Source organism: Lissotriton helveticus, chromosome 8, assembly GCF_964261635.1.
Source record: "Lissotriton helveticus chromosome 8, aLisHel1.1, whole genome shotgun sequence".
In the NCBI taxonomy this organism is placed as follows: domain Eukaryota; kingdom Metazoa; phylum Chordata; class Amphibia; order Caudata; family Salamandridae; genus Lissotriton; species Lissotriton helveticus.
In genome coordinates this window covers 802,575,882-802,589,347 of record NC_136069.1, presented here as the reverse complement: position 1 = coordinate 802,589,347, position 13,466 = coordinate 802,575,882, and the positions used below count along the sequence as shown (strand labels likewise).

The 13,466-nt window shown below is 42.8% G+C and overlaps 1 protein-coding gene across 1 annotated transcript in view; it reads right to left on the bottom strand.

Moving 5' to 3' along the window:
* The window catches only part of PCCA (propionyl-CoA carboxylase subunit alpha), a 2,354,189-nt gene that overhangs the window by 1,964,461 nt on the left and 376,262 nt on the right, over positions 1–13,466 (bottom strand). Inside the window, exons 5-6 of the mRNA XM_078657621.1 lie at positions 2,392–2,505; positions 1,465–1,518 (exon numbers count right to left, since the gene is read on the bottom strand). Coding sequence (XP_078513747.1) covers positions 1,465–1,518; positions 2,392–2,505 — 168 coding nt within the window. The remainder of the gene's footprint in view (positions 1–1,464; positions 1,519–2,391; positions 2,506–13,466) is intronic.

Below are 13,466 nucleotides of genomic sequence, written 5' to 3'. Positions count from 1 at the left end.
TCCGTTACAACATACAATTTTAAACTAAACACTGAAATTCACCAGTTATAGTTAACTTAGGCAACCTTGGCCCCGATGTAGGTAAATATAATTTACCGACTCATAAATACCGAATTTTACCGATTCGGTATTTATGAATCGGTAAATTGGAAGGTGGCAGATGTAGGTAATATTTAATTTACAATTACCGATTCTGTAAGATTCGGTATTTACCGATTCGGTAAATACCGAATCGGTATTTCCCATTGATTCCTATGGGCTTTGCAGCCCATAGGAATCAATGGAAAATACCGTTTCGGTATTTACCGAATCGGTAAATACCGATTCCTGGTAGGGGGAACGGGGTGTCACTTTGACACCCTGTAGCACCCCAAATGCAGGCTTGTGTGCCATGTGGCACACATACATGCCCTAAGGGCATGTCTGTGTGTCACATGGCATAGGTGTACATGCACAGATGTGCATGTACACTGGAATTCGGTATTTTACCACCCAATAGGATTGGGTGGTAAATACAGACTCCTAAAGGGCCTGTGGCACTCTTTGAAGTGCCACCTACATCTTGATTTACAGAATCGGTAAATTTACCGATTCAGTATTTTACCGATTCTGTATATTTACCGAATCGGTAAATATACCGATTCTGTAAATGAGATGCCCCCTACATGCCAAATCCCAAATCCCGGTCGTTAACGGCCGAAATCGGCCGTTACCGACCGGTAAATGGCGACCTACATCTGGACCTATAACTCGCCCACCGCCAAGAACTGCTTATACTCTCACATATTACATCCCTCAAGACCTGTTCAATGAGAGAACTGATATCACAGAGGGCATCTGAAATTACATCATTTAAAAGAACACTGTGTATAGCGGAGGGGCGAGTTACAGTTACTACATGGCGCAAGTTCTAGTTATTTCAGTTGACTTTAACTGGTGAACTTCAAAAGTGTTTTTTTATTTTTTATAAATGTTTTATTTGTAACGGACGTCATGTTCACTTAGCTAAAACGTTACTTTAACCTTCGGTTGCTCTTGAACCCCCCCCCCAAAAAATAGCTTCTGAGAAAGTCACTTAAAAATCCGACAGTTGAAATTTGATATTCAATTGTAATCTAGTAATTTGTATTAATCTAAATCAAGAAGCATTGTATAAAAACAATATCCTTAAAAAAAATAAAAAAAGACAACGCTTTTTTTTACACTATACGTCGATTCTAATGTACTACTAGAAACTACAGGTTTGCCACTTTATCGAAACTTCGTTTGGCAGTTGTGGAGTGGAGCACACAACTGGCAATCACCGTCCATCATGTTTAAGAGCAATGCAATGTAATACATTTGAATTAATCGTTAAAGGCGCCATCCAAACACAATCAATGTATCACTCCTGCTAAACCTCACCATGACAGAATTTTCAAACTCTTAACTGATGGTTGCAGCGAAGCAACAGCAAAAACTTACCAAACGTTTTGCAAACTCCTTGTTTTCTGACAGAAACCCATATCCCGGGTGGACCTAAAACAAAAGCAGAGTATTATCCTATATTAATCTTTTTTAAATTAATAACCGCTAATAGGTCTACGTTTTGTCATATTACGAAACACTGTAAACATATTTACACTGTGCTGGGAATTAACTTCACGGCTTTCCTGGATTTGCACGCACGCCGCATTAAAGTCAAAGAACTGATCACACTAATTGTGGTTTGTCAGGCTAACAGCAGGAGTTTACTGACATCTGTTAGAGAACAGAATTTGTAATGGCTTTTGGACATACAGGGTTCTAAAAAATGTTTTTGATAGTACAGATTCATCAATACAGGCAAATTAATTTGGAATTTCTTCTTAAGTATTTAGACTTTTAAAGCCTTGACCCATGCAAGGAGCTCGTATTTACGAAGCTAATGTGCATTTTCCTAACAAAACAAAAAATAATTACTGGATGCACCATTTACCTTCTAGCAAGTCTAATTAAGTGTGCTTAATTGCAAAAAATAAATCATAGACGCTGAATTTTCAAAACACTTTTCGGCATTCTCTGCAAAACCATTACATTAAACCATGCAGGCATCCAAAGGGTTACTGCTCAAAACTAATTGGGATTTTTTTTCCTTCACTAGAAAATTTGGAAGTGAACTGAAGCCGCTCCCTAGTGCGAAAGCTGAATCCGGCAGGCACCTGCAGGATCAACAACCAGCGACGCCAGATGTGATGTAGATCTCGATTTCTAGTAGAGATTTCAGACATTTTTAACTGGTATGGCACAAACTAGCCGGCGAAGCATAGACGTGGAATGTTTTATTCCTTTTATTTCTTTATAAATACAAACTCTGGCCATTTCGGTCTCCTAAATGAGGTACAGCTGTAGCAGAGACTAATTCAGACTCACAGCTTGGGCTCCAGTCTTCCTAATGGCATCCATTATGGCGTCCATGTTGAGGTAGCTTTTGCTGGTGGGAGCCGGGCCAACGCACACTGCTTCATCTGCCATTTTCACGTGAACCTGAAGAGACAAAAACCAGAATTAGCAGATGCTCTCAGCAAAAAATAATTATGATTACTGTGATCTATGGGTAGGAAATTGACGATCTGATAGTTTCAGAGAAAATTAGCATGTTAACGTCATTTTTGAACGTTTTCAGAACGCGGAGGCCATGATGACTCTGTGACACAAGATCGCAAGCTAACAAATCACAAGCAATGCACCTTCATATTGTCTCAGATATTTACCAGCATATTGTAGTAAAACTAACAAAAAGTACCAGGTTGGCTGTGATGCTGATCATAGACACATCCGTGAGCTGAGATTGCCTTGATATTTGTAACCAGGGAAGCTCTGTATGGAAATACTTCACAACAATACTCATGGCCAGCTCTGGGCAGGCGCCCCATGAAGAAGGGGCTAATTAGAGTGAATTGGGCACAGGGATTCAGCGAGTGTCCTTGCACAGCATCAGGTCAGCATTACACACGAATTAAAGCCTGCGACGAAAGAGTTCAATATCACAATATGTGAACCAGAAAATGTAGAGAATTATTTGAACAAGCTTAGGTTGACACCGCAGCCTTTTGTACCTTCGTTCACAAGAGATCTACATCCTTACCTTCACAATCGGGGATAAACTCAATGCTGGTGATCTGCATGAGGAAGAATAATGATCCCTTGCAGAACTGTTAAGGGTTACGTTATTAAAGAGTGAGTAGATCAGAGTCTTCACAAAATCTATTTACATACACGTTACTGGTTTCTTAGCCTTTTGGCTAGGTTTGCACTATAGAAATACCAAACACATATATATGTAGTGTGATCGTGTGCAGTGGGACCCTTGTGGTCCTCGGTGGACTCCTTACAAAGTTACATGATTAGTTAGAGAGGTATTTGGGTGTGTATGGTTGTGGTCAGTAAAGTCTATGACGCAGTGCATTCAGTTAACAGTTGCATGCCGAAGAATCAAGGCATATATTATTGAGCTGTGTGTGTGGTGTAGTCATTTTTGTGCTCCAGAGCGGAGGTGGATGCTACAACTAGTGACAAAGGTGGGAAATATGCCCTAAGAAACAAGACTGGTCTCCCTGAGAGTTTTCTGCGGTCCAGCAAACTGCTAGTGCGTGCCACATGCACCCCAAGAAGCAAGCTACAGTTGGCATATGTGGAGTCAAAGCACCACTTTCGGTCGTACAAGGCCCTCGAAGAAGGTGAAGGCCCTACAGAGTAGCACCGTCAGAAATCCTGTGAGAAGCCTGCTGGTGAGGCCAAAAGAAGAGATACAGCACCACAGAGTAAAACAGAGCAATCATCAATACAAAACAGAAACGCTAAAGGCAGCTATGACCAGGGAGGAAGAAATGCTAAAGGCAGCAACAGCCAGGTTCAAGAAACGCTAGAGGCAGAGATGTCCAGGTGCAAAGAAACACTAAAGGCAGCGATGACCAGGTATGATGTACAAAGTTAAGATAGGTGACCAACATGTTCAATAGACAAAACTGCTACTCGCCGCCAAGAAAGGAAATGTCCCCGTAAGACATCAGCCTGGGCGTGACGATCCTGATGTAAGTACACGGCGATGCTTACAGAAGGTGCTGGTCCAGGAGGGCTGCAATCGTCAAAGGGACAACATATACTCTCAATGTCAGTAAGTCCCAACACAAGTTAAGATGCTGAAGTGTTCCTGAAACCAGCACCGTAATTCGATACCGTCAAAAAGCAGAACACTGGCACCAGATGGACTGCATGGAACAAAATGTTTGATGACTTTATAGATGCCCTAAAAGAAGTAGATGACAAAAAGTTCCTCAAATACTTAAAGAACCTTCCCTCAGCTATGTGACTCCTATAGGCAACTGTTGATGACAAATCTGGATAATAAGATACTTGCAAAACTATTGGTGTCAAGCCTGCTTCCCCTGCTGCCTGCAGTGTTGCGACCTGATCAGTGCGGCTTCGTTCCTGGGCGAAGCACATCCCACAACCTCTGCACCTTCTTCACAACCATGCCACAGGTGGATTGTTCTCTCCCCGCTGCAGCCATTTTTTTAGACGCAACAAAGGCCTTCAATACCCTGGAATGGCCGTACCTGTTTTCGCTCCTTCCCTGAATCGGCATCAGCCCCCTCTTTCTCCAAAAAATTGTTTTGTTATACTCGGCCCGTTGGCAAGACTGAGGATCAATGGTTTGGTATTCCCCTCCATCCCTGTGGCCCGGGGTACACGGCAGAGGGGCCACCTTTCTCCCCTCCTGTTTGCAGTGGCGACGGGGCAGATTGCAGCCAGGCTTCGGCAACACCACGCACGACTGGGACTGGATTTCTCCCCTAGGGTAATTTTGGTCTCCATGTATGCAGTAGATGTGACCTTATACATTCAACACCAGACCGAGAACCTGGACCCACTCATCCGAGAAATCATCCGTTTCGGAGGAGTATCGGGCGTCACCATAAATTGGGGGAAGTCCACCATTTTTCTGTTCACCACGGCCACTAACCCATTCCGGTCTGAGTTCCCACTTAAATGGGCGGAATCCCCAGTGAAATATCTGGGGATCTGGCTTAGCCGGAACATAGACAAACTTTGGAGCTACAATTATGGAAAGCTCATGAAATGGCTGGAGAGCAGACTGAACAGGTGGAAGACACTTTCTCTATCTCTGGCGGGCCGGCTGGCCATCGCCAAGTTGGCGGTTCTCCCTAAATTCCTATACGTATTTGTCAACCTGCCGCTTACCCTCACAGCTGCATTTAAAAGATGATTATGCTCGAATTTGATATCCCTGGCATGGACGGGCAGACAACCCTGTGTCGCGTGGGAGGTCCTGACGCTACCGTTCGAGCAGGGGTGAATGGGCGCTTCAGATATGGAACTGTATTATAACTGTGCGCAGGCACAATTTGGCTATCACTGGGTGTATCCGGCCCTTTTTTGGCACACGCTGCCCCAGAAACTGACAGGGCGGACTAGATACTCATGCATATGGCACTATTTGGACCCCAAGGGAGACCCCGTGCCAAGGTTGAAACGGTCGGCTGAATGGTGTGGCCATGGCGGGAGCTGTGGCGTAGAGCGCAACTGGAGCCAACATTTGCCCCCTCGATGCCACTCATCAGAAATTCAGAACTGCCCTTCACTCCAGAGGGAAGGTGGGCCAAAGACTGCGGAAACTTCAGCTTCTAACCCTTGGTCCTCGAAATAGATTGACTGTTATTATTTCCTATGCATCGCTATTATTATTGAATCTATTTGATGGGGCAGGCGTTCCACAAGGGTGTGTTTGTTACATTAGACGAGGCGCTCGGTGAAGACCACACCGGGATGATGGATAGACTGACTTATTATCAGCTACGAGCTTCGCTGTGCGCACTTTTGGAATCTTTCCCTGTGACACCACCAACATTTCAAGTGCTTCGGGAGTTCCTAGAGAATCCCTTATCGCGGAAGCTGGTCACCCGCTTGTACTCAGGAATGCAACGCGCGTCACTGATATGTGTTCCCCCTGCCAGCGTGAATGTGAAAAGATCCTGGGGGGGTCTCCTGAAGGAGGGCGTGTGGGCTTATTGTTGTGCGAAATTAAGGAAATGTCACACAATTACAGGCTGCGGCTTATTCACTTCAAGTTCATCCACAGGCTATACAGGACTCCAGTCTGGTTGCACAGGGCTGTGCTGTGTGAGGATGCAAGATGTGTATGATGCTGAGCGCCCCGGAGGTCTCTTGGCCTGGGAGTGCTCGATGGTGGCGAGGTTCTGGGAACACATTTTTGATATACTGGCCTTACTGATGAATGATGTAGTTGAATGCTCCCCTCTGGCGGGCCTGCTAGGGTATGTACACAGAATAGCTGCGGAGCACAAGAAACTGGTGGCCATGCTGCTACTACTAGCTTAGAGGAGGGTGGCAATCTGTTGGGGCCGTCAGCATAGTCAGAGAGTGACCGAGTGGCTTAAGGATGCGGCTTTCTGCCACAACCAATTGTCAGATTACTGGGAATTAATGCCAGCACAGTCTAGGCCGAAGAAAATAAATTTGGGCACCACCCAAAAGTTATCTAGACTCTCAAACCCCTGATATAAGGAAAACTACTTTTCAGAGCCATAGACGATGTGCATTGATCAAACCTGACATGTATGGGTATGTTGAGCCCGCCACCCCAGCTGGCATGAATCAGCCCCATTATGGCCAGAGAGTAACCCCTACACTCCCCTCTTCTCTATACCCCTGTCTTGTTCCCTCTTCTATCTTTCTCTTTTTCTGAGGTTTGCATGGTGCCCTGTAATCTATCCTGAGCAGATGGTTGCTATAAAAGACAGAGGGTCCTTAAATGTTGGGGGGGGGGGGTCTATGCCCTGCCGCAACGTATAAGATCAATGAGTGTTGCTTTATACTCTTGCTCCATTCTGTCGGAGATCGTCAAAATGTATGTAATGAGCCATGCTGTTTTCTTGGTTTTGTGAAACTCAATAAAAAGACATTTTAAGATAAAAAAATACTTAACGAACCTTGCAGGGGATGGTGTGAAAGAAATGCTAAAGAAAATATCACACGTTGACGAAATATTGTACGGTCAAATCAAGGAAACGTGGAGGACAAATTAAATCCAATGCCGACTATGAAAGATAAATTTTCAAACAGGAAAGACAGCGAGCTGGTGAAATGATGGATGCGTTTGTCGAAAGACATGATACCCTCATCACACATTGCAAATTCAGTGAATTCAATGACAAAGAAACCATGCATCAGAGTCATCGATGGATGCCTCTCAGATTCAGTCAGACAACGCGTATGCTGAAAGAGACGCTCAGTCTAGAAAAAAGTACTTATAGCTGAGAAAGCTAATGAATGGGCAGATTGATAGGCTGCTGATATGGAAGCTGGAACAACTTGAAATGAATCAACATTGCTCATGAAAAGTAAACAGAAACACAAAGTGGAGGCCTAGAAGAGGATGTCTCCTAAGAAAAAGAAATTGCGTTTCCGGTGTGGATTCTTATTTCTAGATGAAGGTAAATGTCCCACCATTTGACAGATATGCAAAGGCTGTGGAAGAGAGAATCGTTTCATAACGGTCTGCAAAGCAAAACAGAAACTAATTATGTCACAGCGAGAAGAGAAAATGGACGTCAAAAAGTTCCAGAAGCATTCTAGCCACGCCCACAAGACCAAACGGCAACATCAATTGAGGTAAGTAGAGACTAAACAAAGTTGATCTTCAGCAAAGTCATCTTCAATAGGCTCCTCAGCGTCGTCTTCGAGCGACTATGAAGAAGATGAGTGTGAAATGGAGATGTCTTCCACAGAAGTAGTATTGGCTGCTTGCAAAGAATAAGTAACAAGGAGAGAGATAGGGAGAGTATACTGACACTCTTGTTCCCCGGTCAATAGTCAATGAGCAAAAGAAGAGTGTCTAAGGAGGTTAAACCATCCTTGGGAGCACAAAAAACAGCCACACTGGGATGTTGAAGAAGGCCCTCACTCACCACCTAGTGATGACATGCTTCATCATCGGGCCCCACCAAAGAGACCGAGTGTCTCTTTGGTGTGCTGCAACGCCAGATTTACTGCGGAGCGGGATGGTGAGTATAGGGCGTGTTACCTGGGCGTGCCAGGTAAATTAACACCGTTTCGATGGCAAGAAACATGTCGACCACTCTCTAGGAACCTACCACTCAATTATAGTGGACTGTTTCCTCACATATTTTAACATTTCGTGTCTTTAGTGATCATTTAATAAAATTATTATCTCAGATACACTACAGACCATTTTAATTCACCCATCACTCACTAAGTTTCATTTTGCAATCAACACGCCCTATTCTCACCATCCCACTCCGCAGTAAATCTGGCGTTACAGCACACCAAAGAGACACTCGGTCTCTTTGGTGGGGCCCGATGATGAAGCATGTCATCACTAGGTGGTGAGTGAGGGCCTTCTTCAACATCCCAGTGTGGCTGTTTTTTGTGCTCCCAAGGATGGTTTAACCTCCTTAGACACTCTGCTTGCAAAGAATAACACAAATCAAATGGAGATCGCCACGTTTGGCAATACCTCAAGATCACACTAAAGGTGAATGGCTGCCCTACAACTTTCATTATAGACAGTAGTACGTCGAAACATCATGCCAGCAGAAATATACAACAGACTGTCTCCGGTACCATGTCTGAAGCCATCGAAAAGAAAGGTTTACACATGGGATGCTTCTATGCCATTACAAAGTCAAGGGTCATTTGTTTAGCGACCATAAGACATAAGAAAATGACAGTACATGCACCAATTCATGTTCTCCAAGATACTTTGTTGAGTCCATGTCTACTCAGTTTAAGCACAGCTGCTGAAATAGGATTGATATCTATTAACTACAACCTCAAGGCACATTCTGAAATAGTAAGTCAACTCCTGTTGTTATTTCATGGACTAGGAAAACTTAAGACAATGAAGGTACAACTTCAAATTAACGAGGATATTTGTCCTGCTGCTCAGTGACACAGTCAGATTACTGTTCATTTACAGGAGGCGGTTTGAGAAAGAACTGGAAACATTACTGAAGCATGAGAACATTTAGCACACTACTGATCCGATGCCATGGGATACACTCAAATTGGTACTGCCAAAAAAGGACAGTGGACGAGCAGTGTACATTTGTGTTGATACGCGTTAAGCCAACATATCAATCTAGTAAGAAAGACAACCAAATCCACACCTAGCGGATATGATTACACAGCTGAATGGCTCCAAAGTCTTCTCCCATCTTGAGTTGAATAAAGGATACCATCAACTCAAGCTGGAAGCGAACTGTAGGTACATTACTACTTTTTCAACTCATGTTGGCTTGTTCAGATACAAAAGACTCAGTTTTGGTGTGTTGTCAGCTGCAGGAATCTTACAGGATGTCATTCCCCAAGAATTCAACCCTTCGTACATGCTTTTAACTACAGTGATGATATATTGATGCATGACAAACATTACAGAGCTCTTACACAAGAATATTGTTTGTTCGCCGATGTAGGTCTCTCGTAAAATGCAGAAAAGTGTGAGTTTAACAAAATCAAACTCAAATTCTTTGAGCATATTTTCTCTAAAGGGGGAATGACTCTTTGCCCTGAAAAAGTACAAGAACTGTCATCCACTGTCCCGCGCAAGATACAACCATGCTGCGATCCTTCTTAGGCATGGCCAGCTATTAATGTATGCTTCAGCCGCTTTAGACATTGCACTGTGATGCTGTAACAGCACTTGCGAGAAGTAATTGCAGGATTTTGATCCTTTCCTGGCTTAGGCACAATACTGTAATCATACTCTTGCAATCTCAACCTCCACCTCTCGATGTGAGGGGGCATCTTGGCTTTCAGATTTCCGAAAATGGTGAGCAGCGCCTGGTGGTCAGTGACAAGGGTGAAATGTTTTCCGTACAGAAACACATCAAAAATGTACACAAGCCCACACTACTCTCTTTCAGGCTTAGAATGGGCACGTTTTGTCTGAGATAGACTTCGGCTAGCATAGGCCACAATGTGTCTCTGAGCATTTGAATGTCAATTGTGTTGAGCAAGGATCGTGCCCAATCCCACTGGGCTTGCATCTACAACATCAGTATGTAACTTTGGATCAAAGTTAGCCTTTCAGGTGCATTTTCAATAGAGTTTGAGTTACTTGAAACTTCAATCAAATTCAGAGGACCATTGGAAGGGAACATTCTTTGCCAGCTCTCATAATGGGGCATGATATTTTTGCAGTGTGTGGTGTGACCACCATCCTCAAATCTGACAACTGTCTGCCCTTCCATAGCAGAGAGTTTAAAGACTTTCTTAGTTGTTTGAACGTCAAGCATCAGAAAAGCACGTCTCTCTGGCCACAGGCAAATGATATTGTTGAATGATTTATGGGAACCTGCAGAGAGTGGTTCAGTTCGCTTGCAGGAATCTACCTCAAGTCAGCTTTGAATCCAGCTTTTTGTCCTATTGGTCAACTACGCATTCCACAACAGGTGAAAGCCCTGCCACTGTGCTTGTGGGAGAGCCACTGGGACATAGCTACCACATTGGACCACAAGCAGAGTACTAGACACTGATGAGATTTGTGTCACGGACACCTCTCGCAAAAGAAAGATGAAGGCCTATGCAGATAAGTGCAGCTGCACTAGGGACACGGTTATCGAAGGAGACAGAGTCCTAGTCAAACAAAAATGGAAACGCAAGATTGACGCTCTGTTTGATGCTGATTCATTGAGTCGTGACAAATAAAGGGCATATGGTGACCGCTCAACATCCCGGTAAGTCCATTAGGAGAGATGTGTACCATTTCAAAATTCTGCTTCGATGTTAGTCGGCTCCAGACCTCACGAGTGAAACACGTCCACCTCAGTGCCCAGTCAAGCATGTGAGTCTACCTCTATGACGCCAGTGCAACTCCTTTACCTCGTACAACTCATTCTGGAAGATTGGTGCGAGCACCTCGACAACTCCTCGAGAAACTCTAATGTATGTATGTATATATGTTATCTCTTTTTTTTATTTAATAAAGGGAGCAATGTAGTATTGTGTGATCATGTGCCGTAGGACCCTTGTGGTCCTAGGCGGACTCCTTACAAAGTTACGTATTCAGTTGGGAGGTATTTAGGTGTGTCTGGGAGTGGCTGATTAAGTCTATGACGCTGTGTGTTCAGTTCATGGTTGCATGCTGAAGAATGAACATGTGTATTACTATGCTCCGTGTGTGGTGTAGTCATTTGCATGGTCCAGAGCTGGGGTGGATGCTACACATATACATACATACAATTTAATAGTCCTTCAGAAGTGGGTAAGTGTGTGGGAGGAAATGGCAAAGGTTAATTTGAACTGACATCTCCTTCCATTCACTTCATCCACTTGTAAATAATCAAAAGGCAAACTATGATGAGAGGCACTGTTAAAACAACCTGGACATAATGATAGAATTATCAATTTTCAGTAATCTTCAACAGGAAGCAAAACCAAAGCTAAGAGCTCAAACTTCGAACAGCAGTCAGCGCACTGAAAAAATTAATGAGTGGGTGCAGGTCCACGCAAAACGGTCTACTTTTTTATTTTTATTGAATCAATTTTTTTACCTTTTCTTTTTCTTGTAGCTCATTGCAACATACTAACAATGCAAATTAACTATGAAAATGGTGTCACAATGAGCAATTTAGTGTAGTATGCCGGCAAAGGATTTGTTCAGTCAACAACTGCATTAGGTCAGCAATTTACTGTAGTAGTATGACATTTTGGACATGTGAATAAATTTGCAATTATAGTAGAAAAATAACAAACAAAACAGTCTAGAACAACAGCAATCCTAGTCATACTTCATATACAGTAGCAGGGAGGGCAACATTTTGTCAGGGGTAGAGATGCAATAAGCATCGGCCCGATCGCACCAGTCAGTGGAGCCTGCCTAGAGATTAAACCCCAAGGCAGTTTTGGTGTACGCAAACCTGCTTGTAGCAGTGGTACATTTGTACTGGTTCCATTAAGGTGAACTGGTCTCATCCTTGTGACAGTCTTTGAAGGAGAAAATTAACTACACCCAAATGGTAGCAAAAGGATATTTGAGGAGTCCGTTTGCCTCCTCTCGCCACAAACATACAGCCTTTGTATCAGCCCCCAAGGAAACTGTGAATAATTAATTCTTAAGCAATCATTTCAGGCCATCAAAGGCACCATTAAGGTTTGTAAGTAAAATGGAGTCTGGCTTTTAACCTCCTGTTGATGAGTGTATCACCTAAAGCTTAGCTTCACAATATCTAAAAGCTCGACTTAAATGTAGTTAACACCATATACAAATGGTGTTTTAACATTGACTGTTCATGCAGCCCTTAAAAGACATAAAAAATGCACAATTAGAAGTTAAATTGCACTTTTAATTACCAATATTGTTCTACTGCATTTTAGAAAGAAAAAAGTGCAACACTGTGATGGAGCAGGGTTTTCCGTAAATAAAACCTGCTCGGATTAAACCTTCCATGGTGTAAAAATCATTAACAAAGTTTTGAAACTAACTGAAGAAAAAGAGAAAAAGTATGTACCTTTAGTTTTGGAAAAAGAAAGAAATAAGAAAGCTGTGGGAAAATGACTCGGGGTTTAAGTAGGTCGCAAATGATTCCTGTACGAAATGACAGCAAAACAAGGAGAAAAAATATTATTTCTATGAGCAAATATGGAATGAAAATGTGTTTATAATTAATCGTTTATGGTTTAAACAAGTAATATTAATTAATCAGAAGAATAGTTTTAAATGATTTTATTTATATTAGACTAATGAAAGATTGAAATGAATTATGAAATGGAGCTTTTATTTTGAGCAAATAACATAATCTGTTTATTTCTCCTAGAGAAACTACACGATCTCCAAAGAAGGCCTAAAGCTGCTATTAGAGCTAATTGTGCTTTAAAAAGTAGAAATGCAGAAAAATGTGTTTAATTCTTCATAGAGGTCTATTGTGTTCCTTCTTGTCGATGGCTTCTACGTGTTTGGAGTATCAGCGAGACTTCCTACTGTCCGATGAAAATTATTATTTTTTTGGATAACTGTGCTAGTAAATTGCTACAACATTTGTTCGGATGTGCGTATGTCGAGGAAGGAGAAGATTTTGGTTTCCTTTGCTGAAGGACGATGATGACAGTGTAAAACTGAACAAATAACTTTTGAAAGAGAAGAGCGACAGAAGTGGTGTGACTTAACACCCTATGCTTCTAGACCAAGGAGGAGAGAGACCTTCCTGGATTTTAATACAGAAGTAGGGACGGACCTTTTAGTTTTAGGGTATAACTATTAGTGACAGAATCCATGTTGGGAGAAGTGGTCAGGGCTGAACGAGACATTTATATGAGGTGTTTGTGTGAGTTGTTTCCTCTGAGATTCTTTGGTTGATGCGGTCTGTGAGCGGACTCCTTAACCTTGCTCCTCATACTTTATGAGGATTGCCCCAGCTTTCCCTTCAAGACGGATGATTAGCATT